General features: G+C 37.9%; 1 protein-coding gene across 1 annotated transcript; it reads right to left on the bottom strand.

Moving 5' to 3' along the window:
* Nucleotides 1-568: 568 nt before the first annotated feature.
* Nucleotides 569-24,636, bottom strand: LOC113051552 (kinesin-like protein KIF18A). The gene is made up of 18 exons (XM_026215419.1): nucleotides 24,483-24,636; nucleotides 23,630-24,002; nucleotides 23,034-23,191; nucleotides 22,163-22,267; nucleotides 21,935-22,045; nucleotides 21,255-21,452; nucleotides 14,608-14,784; nucleotides 14,384-14,458; nucleotides 14,128-14,228; nucleotides 12,143-12,305; nucleotides 11,501-11,665; nucleotides 9,157-9,278; nucleotides 8,692-8,930; nucleotides 6,326-6,385; nucleotides 1,931-2,285; nucleotides 1,720-1,812; nucleotides 1,497-1,606; nucleotides 569-1,036 (listed from the first exon to the last, which is right to left on the bottom strand). The coding sequence occupies exons 2-18, from the start codon at nucleotides 23,946-23,948 to the stop codon at nucleotides 897-899; spliced, it is 2,691 nt and encodes an 896-aa protein (XP_026071204.1). The 5' UTR covers nucleotides 23,949-24,002; nucleotides 24,483-24,636; the 3' UTR covers nucleotides 569-896.
* Between the last annotated feature and the right edge of the window lie 217 nt (nucleotides 24,637-24,853).

A 24,853-nucleotide genomic window follows, 5' to 3' on the forward strand; every position in this document is an offset into this window, starting at 1 on the left:
GCCACACTCCTGATGGGAGGCTCAATTTTCTTTCGGTTCAGACAGATGGCATGCAGGAAATGGACCAAGATAAAGCTCAAAGCGCCAGTCTCCAGACTCCCTTTTTTTGTCCTCTGTGGACTGAACCCATAAGATCTGATCACACTACAGATCAGCAAGAAACAAGACGAGTGAACGGCTTTAGCAAGACAGTTGGAGGTGAAGATGCATGAAAAATCTGCAGAGAATGTGGTTAATTAGACTGAACTAATAGGTTTTGTTGTGTCGCTGCAATTAAAGATGTATTGAAGCAAAATGTCAGTAATACTTGTTGTAAATGAAATATCAAATTAAGGACCTATATAAAAACAGTTTGTTACAGTTCTGGTGTTTGCTACAATACTAAATAATTATTAAAAAAACAAGTTTAAATGCAGTTATCTGTACACAGCTGTACTGTAAAGTTTAGTGAGAAACTACAAATATTGTGCACACTGTCTGTAAAAATTATTTAAGCTCAGTTCAATAAAACAAACAGGGTCGATATTTCTCAATTGATATTTCTTTTTAATCAATCATGAAATAGAAACTGCTGACATGAAAGCAGCTTTCTAAATGGAAAGTTTTTTTATTAAAACGTTTAAAAGGGGTAAAAATTTAGGAAAAAAAAGTCACTCAGTGGCAATAAAAAAACCTATTTGCTTTACAAGACCTGAACATCAATTAATACATTAAATGTGAGTTTCATATTAGGCTGGACAAGTTTTCTACACTCATACATATTTGAAAACATTAACATAAAAACAATCCAGTTTTCTAGAAATAATTAAGCCCAAATACGAGCTCAATGACAACATAAAAAAAGAGAGACCAGTGATTGAGAGAACGCCGCCTTTTTAATAGCAAATGGAAACCACTCATATCCTCTTGGAGACTTTTTTAAAGAGTGCAACAGGCCTCATCGAGCTCAACTTGGGCTTCCGCTGGTCAAGCTGATGGAGGTTTCCCTCAGACACACTCCGTACTACTCTGCGGCTTGGCTCATTCTCCGCTGATACTAGATGTGGTGGAAGAGAACAGAGAAAGAATAAGAAAAAAGATAATAAGAAAACAAAAATCTTAAAAGTTTACTTGAAGAATTCGTGAAAAAATAAAAAAGTTAAATCACGAGATCCTACAAACATGGCAAAAATCACTCTAGTGCATGGCCTCTAGAGGCTGGGGTAAATTCAGCCAACTTGTGGGCATTATATTACTAAGGAGAAAGAACGTGCATGAGCCACTGGGAGAGGGAGGAGGAGATTGTGCGCTTCTGGCTGTGCGCCTGACATTCTTTCACAGCTGTCAGTCGGCCCGCCCCATTACACTATTACAATACTTTACCAAACATAATGGATTATGTGAGGACTTCATAAATGGAATATAATAAGAGATGCTTATGTTCCACTTCCAAGATACAAATGGGAAGCCCATAGAGGGTAACTGTAATTTTTCAGCATTGAGAACAGCTTACTAACCTCCGAAACGTCGGATTCGCAGTGGTTTCGATGCCTTGCAGCGATCTCTCTTAATGCGCTTGGGTGCTGCAGCCGTGGCCTGAGAACTGTCTTCTTTCCCAGTGTTGGAACTGATACAAACAGACACAAAGTGAGATTTTGAAAAACACCAAGAGTGCAAAATGTCAGCGAGGCATGATTTTAAACCCCCCCCCAGCAAACAGGTCCCACAATAAACACACACCAGTTGAACTTGCGCTTGACCTGGGCAGCTGAGGTCATGGCCATGTAGGACGGTTTGGATTTTCGCAGGTCTAATAGTGATGGGATTTCAAACCTAGAATCCAATTGGGAAGAAACGTATTCACACCAGCCAAAACAGAACTACCCAATTCAACTTTAACAAAACAATTATTAATTCATACAAATTATAATGCTTTCAGATCTTGTGGTACCTCTTAGCCAGTTCATTTCCGTTGTTCGCACGTAGTGCCCGCAGTGTTGTGTGGCCAGGGGGCTCAGGCGATAGGATGACTGTGGCATTAATGCCTGCTGGGTCCTCGTTGTGAAAAATGTCGATAGTTGTGTTTGGATCAAAGCTGCCGGAGGAGTGCGGCTGCCCCTCAGGAGTGTACTGCAATGGGAACATGCCCTCCTGTTTTAAGACCTCCTGAACGGCAGGAGGGTAATGGGACAGCACAGGAATGGGCACATCCTCATCTGGGTTAGCAGGAGACACAGACAACTTCCTCCTGATTGGTTTCTTAAGAGGACATTCAGCATTTCCTTCCTGATGTTGAGGGCTACAGCCTAAAAGAGAAACGCAGCACAAAATTCATCAGCTTCATTGGAAGACATCACCAAATGAAAAAGGTCTCTCCTTAGGGTAAGAAATGTCTAAACTGTATTTAAAGGGGTAATACAATGCAATTCTTTTCCTTTCTCTTGGGAGTGTTACAAGCTGATTGTGCATTGATAAGATCCCCGAAGTTGCAAAGTCTAAAGTCTCAAAACCAAAGAGAAATTTTTTATCAAAGTTAAGAATCTGCCACTCCCCTTTAAACCGGCTCACTCAAACACGCCCTCACATGTCTACATCACTATGTGGAAATATCTGCATAGTGCTGCCCAATGTTCACACAAAGAAAGAAGGTGTGATTTCAGTAACCCCAGTTAGTGTTGAATCAGTCATGTCAGGGAGATGCTGTGTGTATCTGGGCGAAAGCAAAAACACTTTATTTGGAATCTTTAAGATTACGTACAACAGAACAGCAATGCATTTTAAGGCCGTTATTAGTTTGAGTATTTGCTATTGAATGTTCAAATACGGAATATTTGTGAGCACACGCGCTGTGTGTGTGTGTGTGTGTGTTTGTGTGTGTGTGTGTGAGAGAGAGAGCGAGAGACTGTCTAACAGTGGAGTCAGCTGTCTTAACAGTCCATGGCTTGTGTGTTTTTTGAACATTAAAGCACAAATACACAAAATAATGATCTTTAAAAAGCATAAATTTTTAATTAGTTCATTGAGCTATTTTAAAACACAAAAGTTACACAGTGATTTGAGGGAACATTAATTCTTATCAAACAATTCTAGTGCTCACATGAACTTAACTAATCTGACATATGATAACTTCAGTCTAACATTTTTCCAATGTCAGTCCTTGAATTTTTGTTACGTTTTTTTTTTATTTTTTTTATAGAGTATAGAAAAGCCCTTTAATAGCTAATTGAAAAAAAGACAGACAGATATACAAGACAGATAAACAGATGGTTAAAGATGGATAGACAGAAAGACAAAAAGGGGGACTGACTGGCTCCAGGAATTCACCTGTTGTCACTTTGCACAAATAATAACAACTGAAACACTGTAAAATGATGTCAATGAGAATACACTCTAGCACTATACTGCAAACATTAATGAAACAAAAACTCCAAGAATTGCAGATGTTTCCTTCGTTTTAATCATATCCCTGACAAAATCGGCTAGATTAAAAAGTATTGGGGCTATTTGAATGAATTCTAACCAACGCAAGTAACTGCCATATTATAATATTACGCAGTGTTGTTGTCATCTGCTTTGTGAGGCACATTCCTGGACACATTTGCCTCTCGCACACACGCAACAAGTTTACATTACTGATGGAAATACACAAACATTATTTACTCATACATGAATAATTTATCCACGCTTGTCACGTGAGTATTCATGCGCAGCGTGTTGTTAAAGAGCAGGTTCTTTTGCGCCATCAAGACAGACAGCACATGGATGTGTGTGCTGGTGGGTGTGTGTGGGTGAGGACGGCAAGGGAGGCTCCAGGAAGCTGTTGGAGGGGTCTGACGTTGGATATTGAGCGGCGGAGTATGCCGGAGCACGTCGCAGCCTGGCCGCACACTGACTCACACGATGCAGAAAAGCGAGGGAGAGAGAGAGAGAGACACTGCGGCTGCATCTTAAGCGTTCTTGACCAATCGCGACGCTTCAGAGCTCCTGCTGGTTAAACTGTTGACACACAGCCATCTCTCCTTCTCTCTGAGTCAGTGCTGATTCTCAGAAATCTGGATTGCATGGGAGAGGACCTGACATCCTGTTAATGACTAACTATACTCACTTTTTTAGCAAAAGAAAGTTTGTGAACTGAAACACCTCTTACGAAAGTTAAACCAAATGCGTTTTGCTTTGACGGCCTCTTGAAGATGGCAGCTGTAAAGCACCCGTGATATCACGTCATTTGAGAGTCACAGGGTGATCAGGTGACAAAGCAAAAAAAAATAAAAAATGAGAGGGAGGATGGGCGGCAGACAGTGATGTACGGCCCAGAGCGGAGGCAGAGGAATAGGTGCGATCAGTAATTGGTGGCAGAGTGCTCTGGGTGGCGTATTTTTGGCTGGTGGGATTAAAACATGCATGAGGCGCTATTTCTGGAGGAAGCCACTGCGGATTAGGGTCGCCTGGCTCTCGCTCTCTTTTTATTGCAGAATCGTCCTCGCCCAATCCAGGAGTGGTTCATGCTATATGTAATAGCTCCCCCTCCCTGCACTGAGCAATGATTTTATGAATGAAATTCAGACGGGCGGAGGGTCGGCACTACTGAGAAGCTAGACATAGATGGCGAGGTGAGGAGGACACAGACACACAGAGATGATATAAAGATGATTGATTTAAAAACTAAGAAGCACACAGACAAAAACATATAGAATGTGAAAAAAAAGGGTGAGGGCGATGAGAAGTAAGGAGAATGGAAAGAAACCGACCGCAGACTTTAGTCTGAGAGGAAGGAGTGGCGTGTTGATACGTGACCCCTCCTGCTTCGGTCTTCTATTCAATCACTATTTTCCACCCTTTCACACTCCCGCTCCCTCTCTCCACCGAGCACTTGAGCACGAGCGCAGCGACGGTATCGTCATGAAGCGCGTCGATGGTGGGGGTGGGGCGGAGCTTCATTCATAACCCTCGCTTTGAATCTCTGTATCTCATTCAGTTCCTGCAGACAAGGTTTCAACTCTATCATCTTTAGGCAGGACGACCTGAACACAGCTTTTCTTTCCTGCTGCATGAATCTTGAAAATAAGCATCTCTTTTTAAAAATGGAGTAGCAAATGCATTTTGGTGCACATCTGAAAATGTTCCATTGCATTCACAAAAATAGGACCGTGCGGTTACACAAACAGCTAGAAATGAACTGAAAATTTGTGCTAGCTGAAATCAGTCTAACAGGAATAAAAATGCTATATTTCATGTTTAGAACATAAGGGTTATGAATATTGAATTTATTTTTTAAGTGCCTAAAATGAAACCTTGCAGAGCTAGCGACTAGTTTGTCCTCACAATGGCTCAGAAGAGCAGCCTGGAAGCCCCCAAGCAGAGTGCTAAAAACCTGAACAACCGTGTTTTGTGTGAAATATGCATCACATTTAGTTTTTCTTTCGAGGCAGCGAACAAATCATTATTCATCTTTATTTTCAAAAAGCTCCATTTCCTTCCACTGAGAACTAACGTATACTGTCCTGACCTGGTCAAATCCCACATGGTGTTTGAAATTAATCATTCAAATTTAAACAACCATTGGTCGTGGGGGGGGGGGGGGGTGTACAAAATAAACAACAGAAACACCCCAATCTCCTTGTCAAAAATGAGGAATTATAGACATAGGAAATTTGTTTCTAATAAAAACTATGTTCCACAATGCGAAATATTCCAGTACTATCGATACAGAAGTTGACAATATTTTTCCAAACATAATTCTTAATAGTATCCGTCTGTTTCCCCCTCACTTCCCTCTTTTTCTTCTTTGCAGATCTCTGTATTTTCCTGAAATGTGTGTATTTCCCACAGCGGGTCTCAATCAAATGAGGAACACCTGTTCTGCAGCAAATATCATTACTCTCCATTTACTGAGCAATAACTCACCACTCCAATTTCCCAAAGCTTTCCTCTCTTCCTCATTCTCCCACCCCTCGATTCCCTCCATCCTGCGAAAAGCTTGTTTTTGTATTTCATTCAGTCAGTATGGAGACTGTAGAGGCAACTTTGCCGGTTTCTAAGCTAAAATAAAGTTACTTATGTAATTACATTAATTACTAATTTTAGCCACTGATATGATTTGACTATTAATAAAGCACTATTTACTTTTGATGCTTACATGGAGAATGATAAATGATTGACGTACTGAAAGGGGACCGTTGTAAACAAAGCTAGTTTACAAATGCTGCACGGTCTTCTCTGAGCTTTCACAACAGTGCGGCACACACATGGGCTGTCAGTATGAGAAATGTGACAGATTGATGACTTAAGCAGAAAACATTGAAGCAGACATTGGAGGGAAAAAAAAGGGCGACAGAGATGAGTTCACCTTTAGATGAGTGTGTTGGTCTGAGACGCTGTGAGGATCGACGTGTGTGTTTCTCTGAGCCTGAGTGAAGAGAAGGCATTGTTATTCATTTGTGCTGGTCCACCTTTTTTAGTCCAGCATATACATCACACAGGAACTAAATCAAGACACATACATCTGTCAGTGTTCACACAATGCAGATTGCATTACACTGACACGGAGAACAGTAAAACACGAGGCACATATAAAGTGAGAACACTAAGAGGAGGCTGTATGACACAAATGAGATGGTTATCTCAGAAGCAGGAAGTTAACTGACATTATCCTTTTGGATTACTTCCTTACATCCTCAGCTATGGATATTACCCCAAAACAGCAGGGATAAATAGCATTTTAAAACAAGATAAAGAATAACAGATTTAAGAATGATATTAATGATATTAAAATGATGTTCATTTTAACTGGTTAACCATTAACCGACCGTTAAGAATTTTGACCGATTAATACAATCAGTTAAACGGTTTAAAAAAGTCATTTATTTATTTTCAGTAATTTATAGAAATATTCAAAAAGGTTTGCTGAATGGTTAAAATCCGCTACGCGTATAAAATTGTTAGATTTTTAGAGAGAGAGAAAAAAAAACAAGTCGCATTTTATTATTTAATTCAGAAATGGGTCTAATGCTGACGCGAAATGTTTACCAACATTATAATTAGCACTGTAGACATAGCTAGGTTATTTTAGTTCCCCTCACTCCAAAACTAATCCTTCAAATAACAGTATTTAAGATTTTAATTAAGTAAAAATATATTTCTAGTATAGGACTATTTAATCATTATATATATATATATATATATATATATATATATATATATATATATATATATATATATATATATTATTAGTGCAGAACAAAAATTTGGACACCGCTTCTCATTCAAAGAGTTTCCTTTATTTTCATGACTATGAAGATTGTAGAGTCCCACTGAAGGCATCAAGGGCTATTTGAGAAAGAAGGAGAGTGATGGGGTGCTGCACCAGATGACCTGGCCTCCACAGTCACCGAACCTGAACCCAATTGAGATGGTTTAGGGGTGAGCTGGACCACAGACAGAAGGCAAAAGGGCCAACAAGTGCTAAGCATCTCTCGGGGAACTCCTTCAAGACTGTTGGAAGACCATTTCAGGTGACCACCTCTTGAAGCTCATCAAGAGAATGCCAAGAGTGTGCAAAGCAGTAATCAAAGCAAAAGGTGGCTACTTTGACATATTTTCAGTTGTTTCACACTTTTTTGTTATGTATATAATTCCATTTATAATTCCACATGTGTTAATTCATAGTTTTGATTCCTTCAGTGTGAATCTACAATTTTCATAGTCATGAAAATAAAGAAAACTCTGAATGAGAAGGTGTGTCCGAACTTTTGGTCTGTACTATATATATATAGCCTAGATTTATTATGTTTTTCTCCGCTAGCAGAAGCACTGCGTAATTTGATATAAAAACCATGTGAATCCTTATGTTCTGTTGTTTGCTGCTATTTGCACATGTAAAATTAATAATCAGGAAACAAATGTTAGTATTTTTAACAATTCACAGACCCTTTCTAATTTAATTAAATTTTAAGTTAAAATTGTCAGTTAACAGTTAATGATCGGTTAACAAGTGTTGGTTAATGAGTGTCAGTTAAGAACCAAAATAACCAAAATGAACATCCCTAAACACAACAGAAAATAAATCACATCACATATATAGCAATAGAATAAAAAAATATTTAAAACAAATACAAATCTATAGTTTTGCCTGATGTTGTAGTCACATTTATCTGCTAAAATTATGATGCAAATGCTCATTATGAAGATACGCATGATTAAAATGTTATTAAAATGGATCATTTACATATACACAAACACACTACCATTCAAAAGTTTAGGGTTGGTAAGATAAAAAAAAAAAAAAAAAAGGTTATTAATTTTAATAAGCAGCCAATAAATAAAACATTAAAATGTAATGTATAAAATGTATAATTTTCTATTTATATACATTTTTTCAGGGTTATATGATGAATAGACAAAAGAAGAGCATGTAATACTTTCTTAGAACTCTTTTGTAGAATTATAAATTTCCTTACTGTCATTTTTGATCAGTTTGATGTGTTCTCATTGAATAATAATAAGGAAAAATAAAAAACATACACCTTAACACTTATGAATGGTAGTGTAGCAGTCAGACATTGTGGGACAGCTAAGTCTATAAGGTTTGGGTGAAATACTTTGTGCATCAGCATAGCACCAGTTTCAAGTAAGCTGCCACCTTATGTGTGATATGTGTTGCTACAGAAAGAGAAAACATTTGAAAGTTTCATCTTCCATCAAGAGTTCACTCACTGCATGGCGTGCTCTGGCAAGACACGAGGTGTGAGAAAGACAGGATGGGCTGTAGATGAGTGCTTCCTGTGCCCCCATCATCCCACTCCTCTGCTTTCTCCTGGTCTGCCCAGACCACACCCCTCTCCCTGTGCACCAGCCGCTCCAGCTCCTCCCACTCAGCGTCATCTGTGGCAATGCTCGCGGCCTTCAACGCCTGGTGCTGTCGGCGGCAGGTGGACAGCAGGGCGTTCACCAACCTGACAGGACAGGTGGAGAGCAAGTGTGGGATCGTTAAATGATACAGATGGAGGCATTTAGATTGCAAATGTCCAATTTCTCTGAATAACACACAGAACTTTATACAAAGAATGTTCTAGAGCATATAAAAAAAGCACATGGTATCCCACAAACATATAGATGCAGGGTGACTAAGCACCGAATCATGAAACCTGGTGCAAAACCTCTACGAGTGTTGACTCATACTTGTGTGTGTGAGTGTTTTCCTGGTCTTGAACACTGATGAGGTGGCTCATGTGCTGGATGTGTTGCTGAAGGTCAGTAATCCGCAGCTGCAGCTGATGGCACTGCAGTTCTCTTTTCAGTTCCTGTATGCAGAAACACAATCTTAATACAAAGACAAACGCAACAGTTGCTGCAACCAACAGCTCCACCCCCATCCCCTTGATATTAATGGTGGATAAGCTTATCAAAATCATTTAACAGCATCATTTCCAAATTAAAACAGGTTGGCTGAAAATGCAATATACTTTATGATATTTGATCATTTTCATTTATATGCACCCAGCATAACATCACACATCAATGAATCAAATAAACAGCAATGAAACCACAATGTGTGAATGTGTTTACCAAAACATTTGAATTAAGCCTCTACAATTAATGTGTTAATTTATGCAATTAATTAGTAAGGAAAAGTAGCAGGCTTATGTTCTACGATATGAAAAAAACTTCTTTTTTTAATAGCGTCTTTTCAATACTTTTTTTTCTTAAAAATATGTTTTAATTATTATTTTGGGAGGCTGTTCTCATTAAATATTAATTGCATGATTTGTTTAAATTTCGTTTAAATTCATACCTAATTTAAAAAACAATTTTTTTTGAGTGATGATGCCAACAAATCTTTCAACCAGACTTACTTTTTCTACAAAAAAACAAAACAAAAAAAAAAACAAAAAAAAAAAAACAAGCTATTTATGAAATTGTGCCTTAAAATCGATATGATATTCACATATCATTTTACATTGTCAACTCAAATTATGCATATGGCATAAATCAGAACACAGACAGAGACAGTCTGTTTGATAAATCTGAACAGAATATCAAGCTCAGGAGTGAGACCGCCAAGGTTTTCTGGGTGAAGAAGCGATGACAAGATTAAACCATCTCATCTATGCGCTAAATTGATGAAACAGCTTAGATGTTTTTAGTCTAGCAGCTCTTTATTTTCTTTCTGTCTCAATGAAAATGCACCTTCTGAGGAGTCTTCTATACCTCCTCTGACGCAAGGAAATGCAAAGCAGCTTAGCACAGAACATTTGAGGGGCGAGTGCGTCACTACTCCGTTCTACTTCCAAAAAAAAAAAAAAAAAATAGAGAGAAAAAAAAAAAAAAAGAGCGAGAAAAGAGGCTGTGGATTTAGGTAAGCAGCTGTAGGGAGTGATGAAGGAAAAGCATTGATTTTTCTTTTATTAAGACAACCTCCGGTGGGGAAATGGAAGGAGGAGCTAAAAGAGGATGTGGGAGAGACACAAAAATGGTCACAATGTCGATCAAAGTGCCACAAACGAGGGCAAAAACAAAGTTTACACAATATTCCAAGAAAACCACTGACAAATGCTGAATTGTGCATGTTTTTACAGTAGGTTGATGAATGTTTGCTTTCTACATGCAGTCTGATTAACAGCATGCACGGCTTTAAAATGTGTCAACTGCTTGAGAAGTACATCACTGCCATATTAAAAAATGAGGCACGTGAAGATAGAGAGTAGCTGCAATTTATGCAAGTTAGTCCAAAAGATTCTACTAGTCCTCTTTTGAGTGTATTTGGCTCAAGATGAGCTCTGCTACTCAGGGCCTCTGAGGAGCATGTCTGCCTCAGACATCACAGCACTGCAGACTGGCACCCTAGAGCTTCAATGCTCGGCTAGAAAACATCCAAACATTCAATAATGGCATTTCCAAATGGATAACAGGCCAAGGCTGTCCACTCGGGGACTGAAATGTGCCCTCAAATAAAGAAATATCACCAGAAGCTGAAGGACCAAAAAACAACAACACAAAATACAGCTATTTCTGCACAAAATGTTTTACAACATAAACATGAAGTAAAACATATTTTCAAAGTCTACTAACTCCTAACTAACTAATTAAAAAAAGAAATGTTATCTTTATTTGATTGAAAAAAAACAAACTGTAAACTGGAGACAATCCTAAAAGTAAGATTATTCAAAACAGGTGAATGACAAATCTGGCCATCAGTGCAAAAGCAGATTAACAAAGTACTTAAATCACAAATTTGTTTGTACAAAAACATGTTTCTAGACCTTCCCCACCCCATTACAACAGCTTGCGTTTCACATTTCTAAATCCAAAACCACATTCTGTGTAAATGGCCCCTTAAACTGAGCCATTAAAACGCTCCTATAACAATCAACAATGCATTGGAGGTGCATGTCTGTGATTTCAGAGTGTGTGCTTTAGTTTTCGGATTTGAATATAGCAGACGCTGTACTGGTTGACATCTCTGCCAGCACATGTATTCTGCCCGTGCAGCATTAATCTGAAGTAAAAGTGACTTGGCCCTCACCTCTGGAGAGTGTCCTTCATGTCCAAGCAGCTTCATTTCGTTTTCGATGCGATGCAGCCATCCCTCGTTCTCCTGGAAGCGCTTTTCACTCTCCATCAAGCGTTTTTGCAAGTGCTCCTGGTGAGACTTCAGGGAGGCCAGTTTACGCTCGTACTTACATGTGGCCTAAAACGCCAAACAAACGATGGCTAAATCAGGCTTCACACACATACCAAACTATTCACTTTTACCATGTACAACACCAAACACAATATTAAAAGTTTGGAGGACTGTTTTTCTATTCATATTTTTGAAAGAATTATTTACGCTCACCAAGGCTGCATATATTTATTCAAAATACAATCAAAACAGTAACGCTGTGATATTATTACAATTTCAAATATGTGTGTTCTGTTTGAATATATTGACATTTTTGATTTATTTCTGTGGTGGCACAGCTGAATCTTCAGCAGCAATTAATCCAGTCTTAATGCTGATTCTGTGCTCAAGAAACGTATTTTGTTGTTGTTGTTTCTTTCCAAATGATTAAAAAACTAAACCAAAATAATAAAATATCTCAATGAAATCACTTTTAAACAACCTTGAGACTGAAAATCAGTTTCAAACACCCTTGTGTGTGTGTGTATGAATCAGTGTTGTTACCCTTTCGGCCCTGTTGTCGGGGAAGAAGATCAGGCTCTGCTGGTGCCACAGCTCCCTGTGTCTCATAGTCAACCTGCTTTCATTCAACTGCTTCTCGATGTCCAGATGCTCTTTACGGACCTGCAGACGTGCCGCAAACACACTGCGCAGGGACTGAGACATCCTGCAGAACACAAAAGAGTTATTGTCTCTATTCAGTGGATGCCACTCCTCTCACCTATACCAACTGTATAGGTTCTGCGTTATACATTTCCTGCTAGTTAATGTATATGCTCTGTATACATTATAATATTTAAAAAAGAACTGTGGAACAGAGATCACTGCACTGCTTCAGACCTATAAGGGGTCATGTGCTCCCTGTACCTTACTGACAATTTCCTCATTATACTGCCTGATTGAAAACAGACAAACAAACTAAAAACAAAGAAGTCAAATAGAATTAATGGAATATTGTGGTTTAAATAAAGCCCAGAAAAACATCCCCAACATGAGACATCAGATGTAAGTTTTAATTATCTGGTTTAGTTCCTAAGTACAATATCACAAAAAATTGTAAATATTACTTTTATTAAATCAAAAGTGACAGTAAAGATTTATGAAGAAAATTATATTTTAAATAAATCCAGTTATTTTAAAAATCAAAGAACAGGTCAGTTTCCACAGAAATATTAAGCAGCTCAATTGTTTTTAACGTTGACAATAAAAAATGTTTCTTTAGCACCAAATCAGTATATTAGAATTATTTCTGAAGTATCATGCTACACTGAAGACTGAAAATTCAGCTTTGCCATTACAAGTATAAATTACATTTTAAAATATAGATTTAATTAAGTTAACATTTCACAACATTTTACTAATAATTTATTTATAATCAAATAAATGCAGCCTTGGAGAACATTTCAAAATCTTACCAATCTTCTGAATGGTAGAGTTAAGTCTCACTGAGAAAAATATAAAAAGCAGACCTGACAGTTGGCTAGGAATGCATCCTATGATAACTGAGAATATATTTCAACTTACTGCACCTTTTTCTCTTCTATTTATTAAAGGTAAGCGCTAAAGGCCATCACGCTCTCATTCAAACACATATTCTCCACTGAGAGCTTTTGCAACACTGCAAACGGCTCGTCGATGAATGCTTTGAGCTATCACCTGAACTGTGTGTGTGGGCGGTATTAGTTTTGATTTTAGAAAAAAAAAAAAAAAAAGTCCATTGAGAGAGAGTGCAGAGGCTGTATTTGGGGCCATAATGTTGGTGCAGCGCTGGCACTGCCAGACTCCTGCATTATTACTGCGGGCAGAAGCGTGCCAGCCCTCCTTGCCACTAAGCACCTCTCTCTCTCCCTTCTCTCTCTCTCACTCGCTCGCTCTGCAAGTTGTGAATTCTGATGCCGGTGAATGAAACACGTAGGAGTGAGACTCATTCAGCTTTTCCCCCTCCTCCTTCCCCTCTCCGTCCCTCCCACCCTTGTTATTTTCCCTCTTTCTCTCCTCCCTCCGCCTAGCCTTCATTTTCTCCCTCCCATCTACGGGTGCTGCGGCGGTTTTTGCTGACGAGAACCACACACAAACAGAATGACTAAATCTCAAGGCTGAGGGGTGGGGCGATGGGATGTGTTGCAAAAATGTGATACACTTCCTGTCTAAAACAAGCAATAAACCAAAAAAAGGAAAGGGGGGGGTGCAAAAAATTACACAAAGCACAAGTCTCCACTCTCCACTGGGCCTGATGAAAAATGCAGAGGTAAGGAGACCTCCACCTGCGTTGGTGTCTGGCTTTGTCCTGTGTACTCTTACTCATGAATAATTGAGGCGGATTAAAAGTTTCAAAGGACAGCATTAAAGAGCTGCACATCACACATGGCATAAACTAACAACATCTAAACAAACAAAAATACAGGTCTCAAGATGTATGCTGGTGCCTGCAAACAGAGTCTGCTGTTTCACATGAGTGCACGCTTTTAGACTGAACGTAGGCTGCTTACTTCTCAAATTCGGCTCTCCTCTGGATAGGGATTGGATTAAGGGCAGGAACCTCCACCTTCCGCTCTTCGTACTCTTTGAGTTTCTGTTTCAACATGACAATCTGCAAACACACACACACACACTCTATCATTAGACAAGCTAGTCTCATGTGGCTCAGACCCATCTCACCTAACAGGAGAGGCAAACCAGATTTACAAAAGTGAGTAGTTCCATATTAAGACCTAATTAAGGTTGAGATTCATTGTGTTTTTTTACCTCAGCTTTCTGCTTTTCACAGATGATAGCATACTGGCCAATGTGACTGTCCAAGCTCATCACGTTACTCCTCAGCTGAAACACATGGAGAGAGAATCACAAATATGACCTATATTATAATGACGTTTTAATAGCATCTTAGAAGGACGTGAAGTCATGGGTGATTTGAGGCATGTTGTTGATCGGGGGACTGCTGAAGCTGCGCGTGTAAGTGTAGGACTCACAGTGGATTTGATCTCCTTCGCGCGGTTGGCATATTTGAGAGTGTTGTGTGTATCTTCATAGGAGAGCGAGGACGGGCTGACGTTCGCGATCATCACAGTTCGGCAGTTTCCACCCAGAGAGTCTTTGAGGAGCCGTGTCAGCTTGCTATCTCTGTAAGGAATGTGTGTCTTCTTACACTGAGGATAAAAAACAAGCCAAAGCAAAGAAAAATCTAATTTAAGAATGTCACGAAAGAATGGCAACAATACGTAAGAAACAAAAACAAGGCAAAGGCAGAGATTACATGAATCGGGTGAAAATGTCATTCTAGGCCATTTCTGAAATGAGTTTACATTTACTTTACAATGGATCTGTCACTGGGCTTGCCTTAGAGTGTTATTAAGCAATCCAAAATACGCTAAACATTGTTACAAGGCCACTTATAATACGTTGCTTGCACATGACGTCACTGCTGTGGTGTGAAAGGCAGCTGGAGGGCAGGAACAGGAATCACTAGCAGAAACTCAAAATGTTTTGTATTGTTTACGGATGCTCAAATCGGTCAAACCAAGAAACACAAGGTGCTTGTATCGTGTACGAAAATGTTCTGTTCATAAGGAGGGAAAAGGCAAGAAATTTACTGAAAAACGCTTGTAAATCTGTCAGCGGGTCATTAGAAACCGAGTCGGATAATGCTTGTGTGTGCGCAAATGGTTAATGTGAGACATAATAATATATTTTACGATTTTGATTATATATTAATAAAGAAATTAGGGGCTGCACGATTTTGACAAAAATAATAATTATCGATTATTATCGATTACAAGGAAAAATATGCATGGTATTAAAATGTTATGCTTAAACCAAAAAAAAGGAAAAACCCTTAAGATAACATGTAAAAAGGAATCAAAAATCTTAAGCATGCAGAATAACACAAGTGGACTTTGAGTGATTAATTGCTGCTTTGAATGATTATGTAATTGTGGCATCCGTAATTGTAATCGCGATTACAAATTGAATGAATTGTTCAGCCCTAAAATAAATATGTAAACAGATACACTGCTGCCAATCTCAATCTCAGAATTCACTCAACTCCACACAGAATGTTGTGAGATTGCGATGAAAGTGAGTGACAGCTTTTTAGTGATAATATGGAAGCGCTATTAGCTCGCTATCTAGTCTAGAATCAATTCAGAATTTGAATAAAAGTTTTGTTTTACGTGCTGCTAACAGGACCAATGGCCACATACTTTGTACATGCAGCAAAGTTTCAAACTTAACATTATCCCGCATCTCTCACATAAATGTGGGATTCGCTTGTAATCAGGATTTGTTGCTTAGTCTATATCTACTGACAGGCAAGTATTTCAATTTAGTTGAAAATCGCTACTCTTCATAACATAAGGATCACGTCCAGCATATGTCATGATTTTCTGTTAATACCTTCCTCTTGAACAAATGTCTAAACCAGTACAGTACAGACTTTCCTCCATCTCATCCATTCTGCTTTCCACTTCCTGCCCTCAATCTGAATTTTGTGAAAGAATCACATGATCGCAAAAGCTATAGTAACTTCCCGTAGAGGATAAATCTTGTAAATTTTTAAATCAAAATGATGAAACTGTACTTAACAGTGAAATGACATACTTCTCGCTAGTGATGCATCCTGGCCCAAAATCTTCAGTTTTTGCAACACATTCATCTCCTATGAACAATTTCAATGTATAAATTAAATTAAGTTTGTAACATTAAGAGCAAATGTAGGCGTTCTTATTAATGTCATGCTTGTAAATTAACAAGTACATCAAAAAGAAAAAAAATGTAGGCCACTGACATTGCAGGTGAACTTGCACCACTTTTTACTGAACAATCTAGCAATTTATTTAAAGAAAACGATGGCCAAACTGATGATCTAATTAATGTCAGGATCTAGTGACTGATACACAGTCCACATCCCAGCATCCACATAAAAACAACAACAAAAAAAACTAACAAAAAAAAAATTTTATAATTAAAAAACAAACCTCAAATCCAAGTTTCCACAGCTGAAGTGGAACAGTTAACATACATGGAGAACAACATACACACATTTTGCCAAAGCAAACATAGGGGAAAACACAGCAGTCAGGGAAGGGAAATGTGGAAAATTGTGTGTATCTGATCTCATCCAGCTGATGTCTCAAACTATAGCCTACATCTGGACTCTGCATGCGTTCATGGTTTCATTATAGTTTTGAATCAAGAGGTGGCCTGCTGGGAACTTCACAAACTCCTTTGCAAAAGGATGAAATAAAGACTGTGGCCAACTTTTCAGTAATTTCTTATTCTATGGTAGGAACTACTGCACCAAAAAGAAAAAGGCACGCTTTTAGTGATAAAAAAAACAGCTTATGTAACCTACATTTTTTTTAATAAAATACACGCAGCACCATCACGATAGCTAGTCTGTGAAAAATCACATTTCTGAAGGCAGCATGTTCGCTCTGTTGGCACGACTGTGTTAACAAGGTGTGTGAGTGTGAGTGGCCTGTTTCAGGCCCTCCCAGGACAATGTGGGTAAGAAGAGCCGTCTGTGTGACAGGTTAATTTATGCGGATGGCATGAAAACAATACCTATGATGCTGCCTATTGGAGGGGCCCAGAGACAGGCACAAACCTCCTCACCTTACACACACACACCAGCCAAAATACTCTGACATCAAACACACACACACAAAAGCGCACACACACACACACAAAAAAATGAGTTCATGACTACATATACAATCAATTTACAAGAAAAATTAAAAGAACATGCATCCTGTTTTGAAAGACAATAAACAGAAAGACGGCCTGCTATTATCTAGCACCAAAATTAACTCAAGTGACCATGAGGTTTTCAACCAATCCCATATTTATGGGTCAAAGGCTTGTTAAGATTCAGCTGTACTACAGGACAAAACAAAGATGTACTGCAAGCTGAAAAATTCCAGACACAGCAAACGAGAAAAAAAAAAACTCCCTCTCTCCATTCTGCTCTTCAGGCAAATAAACACAAACAAAGCCAGCAATCGAGATCCTTGGACGTGAGCTGGAACAAGTGAACTTGTCTACAGTACTCCATCACTGAAAACAAACATTTGAGAAACAACAGTTGTGCACGCACATGGTTGTGGGAGCAATCAAACTTTTATGATCACCCAGAATAAACTTAATCAAGCATGGTCTGGAATGTACACTAACATTCACAAGTTTGGGATCAGTAAGAAATTAACACTTTTATTCAGCAAGGATGCATTCAATTGATCAAAAGTGATACTATCTATTTGAAATAAATGCCTTGCTTTTTACCTTTCCATCATCAAAGAATACTGAAAAAAATACATATATTAAGCACAAAAACTGTTCTCAAAACTGATAAGAAGAAATGTTTTAACACCAAACAAGCAAATTAGAAGGATTTCTGAAGGATCGTGTGAATCTAAGTGACGTTGTGCATATACAAACAACCTTAGCAGATGTTCTTGTTCTATCACTCTCAGCCAGAGATACTGGAGACCTGAGTCACCACAATCATATTTTTAGAGCGAGTTCAGTTGATGTGCACCGCACGGGCTGAAATGCAGTCGACAACTAGTCACCTGTTGTGTCGTTGACATGCATATGGAATAAGGCACGTGGTCCTTTGCGCTGTCGCCATTGTTAGGACTGTCAACATCCATCAGGTTCTGAAAATTTTAGAAAGTGTTGGTATTGTGTGGTCGGAGAGAGACACTAACGCATTTGAAATGTTTAGGAGGTGGAGAACAAGAAAACCTAATTGGACATAACTGTCTTAATATCTTAGACGCTAAAAACAGCAGGAGCTGCCTGAAAGTGTTTAGAATTTTAAAAATTAAAAAGCAACACAGTATTTAATTCTGTTGTGTGTCACTATGGTTACAGGCATTATAGAAGGATATCACTAGCTAGAGGAAGAGACTGACCTCAGTTACCCGTTCATACAGACAGTACTGGATCCTCTTCGTCTGATTTTGGGTGTAGAATATGTTTTTTGAAAGCAGTCTTATGTGCACCAAGGTTGCATTTATGTGATAATCAACACAGTAAAAGCAGTAATATTTTCAAATATTTTTACGATCTACAATAAGTTTGCCATCTTAAAATATTAGTAATTTATTGCAGTTATCACAAAGCTGAATTTCCAGCAGCCATTGCTCCAGTCTTTAGTGTCACACGATCCTTCAGAAATCATTCTAATATGCTGATATGGTGTTTATTATTATCAATGTTCAAAACATTTTTTTTATTGTTGTTGTTGTGGAATTATTTGATGAATAAAGCATTCAAAAGCATTTATTTAAAATTTTAATCTTTTTAACGACAACAAAAAGAGTTAAAAGATTTCCTTTTAAAGTTTTTAATGTCTCTCAATGTCAAATCAGTTTAAGCTTGCTGAATAAAAGCATTAACCGCTTTCTTCTGCAAGAAAAAAAAGAACTTACTGACCCCAAACATTCAAACAGTATTTACATTATTAGTATTTTTTGTGACTCTTAAATTGCCTTGTAGTGTAGAAGGCATGCATTAAGTGTTTTTTCATAACCAATGATAGTTTAAAGTTGTACTAATGTGACAGGATTCGAGACATACATGGCAGCAAATTCCCACCTAACACCCCGTAATAATTAAGGATTGGTTTATAATAGTTTATGGCACAAATCAAACCCCAAGAGGCAGATTTAACAGCTATTTTCTAAGACTACATTCTATATCTGTCACGGGCTAATGGGATTGGGTGGTAAATTACCCTCAAACCGCCTCTGAAATGGAAAATCTGGATACAATTCCACACAATGTCTCTGGTGGAGGCGTACTGAAATCAGCACTAGTGAATGAGCAGGACACACACACACACACGGCAGCCCTGAGGAAAGCGATAAGTGTACACAACAGAGACTGAGTTGTAGGTCTCCTAACTCTGATAGCATCAGTCCCTGAACCACAGAGCCAGCGGAGCCTTTGGGTTTGTCCCAAAAGCAAAGAAGGGGGAGGAAGGTCAACACCATCGGAGCAAATGTGCCACAGTGACAGCACAGTATGAACCCAGCTGACCCAGACTGGATAAAGACCAACAAAGGATAAAGTAAACATAAGTAAGAGTGATCCAGTAAATACATTTCTTTACAATACAGTAGGACTGCAGATAATTGGTTTTGTGTCAGGACCCATATTATATTGTATGCATTTAAAGTGTGTGTTAAATAAAGATAAAAGTACCATACGTTTTGATGCACTATTTGATCAAATAAATTCATTGTCAATAACAGTGAACAACAAATTTGTTATCAATGCACTACCACAAACACATTTTGGCATCAATGCTCACATAGCAATGGCACAAACATATTACAGCTTAAAAAAAAAACAACAACAAGGGAAACTGTCAAAAGCCACATAGCAAAATGCAAAAGAAAGAATGCAACAGATATGGCAGCATATTATATTAAATATTTCAGGGTATACACAGGAATCTTTTACCTTTTAAGACCTTTTTAAGACTCTTTCCATACATTTTGTCTAACCAATGCAACCCAAAGAAACAAGAATTAGACCAATAAACAAAACTATTGACAAAACTTATTGTAAAAGTAAGGAGAGATAACTGACAAGATGTTGGAGGATTTGCTCCTCAACAAATACAGAGTTCATTGATAAATATAGATGTGCTCCGAGCATGATTGCAAAACCAAAAGTGAACTGCGAGCGCTCATTCAAAAGGGATTTAAATACACCTCATATTGATAGTGGTGCCCTGATGCGCAAAAATTATATACAATATGAGAATGTTTGCGGGAGCATATACAAAAATCACGGGAACGTTGAAAATGAAAATGACATTTAAGACTTTTTAATACTTTTTAAGGGGCTTAATTTTCTCTGCATTGATTTATGAACTTGACATACTTTTAAAGACCCCGCAAACACCCTGTATTTAAAATGTGTTAAGAGCTTGCAAGGTTTTTCAGCAGAATTTAATGGTATGGTTTCAATGATGTGAGCATTTCCAAATTTGCCAAACAGTGATTATTTATCATCATTTATCAAAATAAATTTCATGGATCATGTAGAGACCAAAAACTTATTAACATATATTTATGGGCAAAATTTTTAGATGAAGCTATAAAATAAAAAGTTATAAAAAAAAAAAAAAATTTCATAACTAATAATAACTTTAAACTTGTTATAACTGTTCTACTTCTATAGTAACAAGGAAGTCCACATAACAACTATTGCGATAACGACAGAGAAACAATATCATCGTAATCACTTATCACTTTCAGAACAACCCCCCCCCCCTTTTTTTGATGAAAGATAAAAATATTATTGATAGACAATTAGAATCCACCTGACTTTAAAGAGCATTTAAAGCAGCAGGCACCTTAACTACACCACACACAACGCATTTGTGTGAACAAAAATATAATTATTTCTCTTTGGATTAAAAGATTTAAAATCATGCCAAAAAAACAACTATTCTGTCCAAACCTTTAACAAGAAGTGTACAAATTTCATCAAATTGTAGCCCATGTTTGAAACATCCAATTGAAATCTGAAATAATAAAACAGATCTCTTTTCAACAAGATCTGGGGAATCCCTCAGTCTTAACAGAAGATGTAGACCTACTTTGGGGTTGGCGAGTGTGTTGATGACATTCCCTAGGGCGAGGAGGGAGCGGTTGATGTTGGCCCCCTCTCTGAGACGAGCCCCCTTAGCATTGGTGGCACTGGCCCTTTCTGAGCCGGCCAGGTCGATTAAGCTCATCTTGGCGACACGAACATTTGGATTGAGACTGGCGGTCTTATCCTGCTGCCTCAAGTAGATCTGAAGAAGAAAAAAAAAAGATGGCATGAGAACATCATTCAGTCAGACGGAATAGTTATACTTTTGCCTGACAACTTTATAAGTCAGCTGACACTGATTTGAACTGCGCAGTTAACTCTGAAACATCCAGATCAACAGATAGATGACTGAGATGGTGCAGAGATGATTAAAGCTTTATTGCTTTTAGACGAACTACATTTTAGAGTCTAGAAATCAAATAAATAGAGAAGCCAAACATCGTGATTTATTATTGCCTCGTCAAATCTTCCAGGAAACACAAAAAAAATCCTGGAAATTGTTCATTCACGCAAGTCAACTGGTAGCTCACTCTCGATCGCAAAACAAGAAGATTAATGTAAAGTTGCTCAAACCCCACGGGGGGCGACCGCACACAGAATGAGATCTAGCAGCATAAAAACAGTTACACAGAAGCGGATGTGATATTTACAGAGAAAGAGACGAGACTGTGAGAAGCCCTTTACCTGGAATACGGCATGAGAGCGGGAAGACGTGGCGTTCATGTCAGTGGGGTGCTGCGTCCTGTTTCTGTTACCATAATCAAGAGCTTCAAGGATGTGCTCTGCAGATTTGGGCTACGAAGTAATGACATAACACACACATCAGACAAGGCAAATCAACAACAGTTCTTTGTGATGAGATGAATCACGGTCAAAGAAAATGCACAGATGACACATGCAGCCCAACTTCACCTGGTGCAAGGTGAGTCCTTGAACAACAACTCCATTGGAGCTGTCCTCTCTCACCGCTAATGGCCCAGAGTTAGTTAGCAAATCCCGAATCTGCTCATTATAAACCTGTTCAGGAGAAAGAGCAGAAACCCATTGCTTAGAACACAAACGGGCTGACTGACTAACAGTGCTTCAGGTACCATAAACCAGGACGAACACAAATACAGCACTTTTTGTAAGATGCACTCTGTATTTTACTCTCATTAAAAAGGTATTTCCAAAAGTTGAAAATGTTTGCTTTTGTGTGCTTCTGCATCAATGTTGCTAAGTGTCTAAGTCTAAGATGACTAATATTTTAATTAGTGCAAAATAAATAAATAAATAAATATACCTTAACCATGACTGTACTGTTACACAGTACTGTTCATTAGTTTGGGGTTAGTAATATTTTTTATTTTTATTAAGATTTTTAATCAGCAAGGTTTAATTAAATTGAACAAAAGCGAAGGTTTCAGTATTTTACATCGTTACAAAAAATATTTCAAATAAAGGCTGTTCTTTCAAACTTTTTGTGCATCACGAAAATATTAAACAGCACAACTGGTAAAATTCAGCTTTGCCAACACAGGAATTAACTACATTACTTCACAACATCACTTTTTACTTTACTTCATTTATTTTTTATCCAAAAAAAAAAAAAAAAAAAAGTTAAATAAAAATGCAGCCTTGGTGAGCATAAGACTTCTTTAAAAAACATTTTAAAAAAATCTTACAAATCCCAATTTTAGAACTGCATCAGTATCAGTAAAGGAAGCAAAAACAAACAAATGTTAAATTACTACATTCAATTATTAAAATGTATTTATTAAACACACTGACATTTAAACCTCACCTCAAGATATGAAAAGGCTACATTAAACACTTTGTCCTCCTTGATGAGGTCCATGCGAGCAAACAGTTCTTTCACAGTGAGAAACGTCACTCCTGGATCATCACTACTACCCAACATTGTGTGTGTTTTTCCTGCTCCTGTAGCTCCATAAGCAAACACTGGCCAAACAGACACATATTTATGAATAAAATTATTATCAGGTATATATCAGCTGTCATAATGACATCAACTGTATGAACAGCCTATATTCATGAGACGTATCAAACAGTGGCAAATTGTTTATAGCGTCAATAAATCCAGAAACAACCATATTATTAAGCATGATAAATAAAAACACAAACCATGCAAAATTCCTCTAACAAGGTGAAATGGAGGAGGGAAAACACAGTACAAATTAAAAGGCCATGCTCTTGTAGCACTAACAAAGGGCAAAAAGGCACCAGGTACTTTAATTCATTAACAAAAATATTTTACTGACACATTCACATTTTGCATCAAGTTTTAGCAAGACAAAGACTGTCAGCTCAAGATAAATAAATCAAGTTCATGGCACAGAAAGTTATTTTGAAATTCAATGAAGAGAAATTAAATCTCACCAGCGCAGTTGTAGCCATTCAGGACACCATCCACTATTGCTTTAGTGGTGTTCTCAAAAACTTCCACCTGTGAAGAGTCCTCCCTAAAAACACTGTCAAACACAAACTTGAGGTCCTTATTGGCTCTGCGCCGCACATCCCTGTTGCCTACCCGCTGTCCCCGGAAAAATGTCACCACTTCCTCTTTAGGATCAAATATAAGCATGTGGTTGTCAACAACGTGGACAACCCTCTTGTGATTTCCATCCTTTTCCTTGTCGTTTAAAGGACGGACACGGACCACCACTTTCATGTGGCTGCAGACCTCGCCATCTGACATTGTCCTTTTTTACAGCTTCCCACTGAAAATCTCTGCTCCTTAAGGATTGTGTATCTATAAAGCACAAGAGAATCATTTAAAAACAAGGCATATTCCAAATAATTCTTCATTAGTTAAAATGTTTACCTCTTTATGTAGGTAAAAAATAGTTTTACTATGGCATGATACCTTTATAAGTAAACTCTAACAGAAGGGGAATTTAAATAATAAAATTAACGTTAAGGCTCATATTACAGGTAAACCATAAGATTCTCCTAGACTGTAACGTTACATAACATGGTTTCATTGTAAGGCATGGCTGAACCGGTGCTCATTTATGTAATAAAAGGCCATTCACTGTATCATCAATGTACTATATCATCAGATCCATATGTCTGTGAAGTTCAGCTGAATTTTTTATTTTTTACTTGAAAACTCTTATGTTTATTATTAAATAGCATCTGCTAGCGTTGCGCTAACAGCAGCAGCTAACTGCTAATCTCTCTCATTTCAATCACAAATAATTAAGTCAGCGTTTTAAAATGTGTGACCTACCATCTGATACAATATGAATCCACGACGACTGATTTGACAATGGTATTAAGAGAATGTTTTATTCGCCTTTTTAACTTTAAAGACAACATTCGAGCTGATAGTACACAAAACCAAAGCCCCAAGCGCGAAGATTTCAAAAACAAGCTGCTGTTCCGTACCTGCATCTGATTGGACGACAACATTCTGACGTCAAGGGACGTGTTACGCTGCGACTAAAACAAGGCGAAAGAGAATTTAATGCACAGTGGAATAAAGCATAACCTTTATTCTTAAAATGAAAAGTAGAATTGCCAAATCATGTAAAATATGACAGGTTTAAGTTATATAATTGTTATTAGTGCAATTTGAATGTAATTTCGTGGGATTTAATT

This window comes from Carassius auratus, chromosome 32 (genome assembly GCF_003368295.1).
Source record: "Carassius auratus strain Wakin chromosome 32, ASM336829v1, whole genome shotgun sequence".
NCBI lineage: Eukaryota > Metazoa > Chordata > Actinopteri > Cypriniformes > Cyprinidae > Carassius > Carassius auratus.

What these genes read in the sequence shown, in the direction of transcription:
- LOC113051552 (XM_026215419.1), bottom strand. Translation starts at nt 23,948, where the DNA reads ATGTCAGATGGCGAGGTCTGCAGCCACATGAAAGTGGTGGTCCGTGTC. An exon ending in TTGCCAGAGCACGCCATGCA is followed by an intron (nt 6,386 to 8,691) that starts GTGAGTGAACTC and finishes CTCTTCACTCAG; the next exon opens with GCTCAGAGAAACACACACGT. An exon ending in GCGAATCCGACGTTTCGGAG is followed by an intron (nt 1,037 to 1,496) that starts GTTAGTAAGCTG and finishes CACCACATCTAG; the next exon opens with TATCAGCGGAGAATGAGCCA.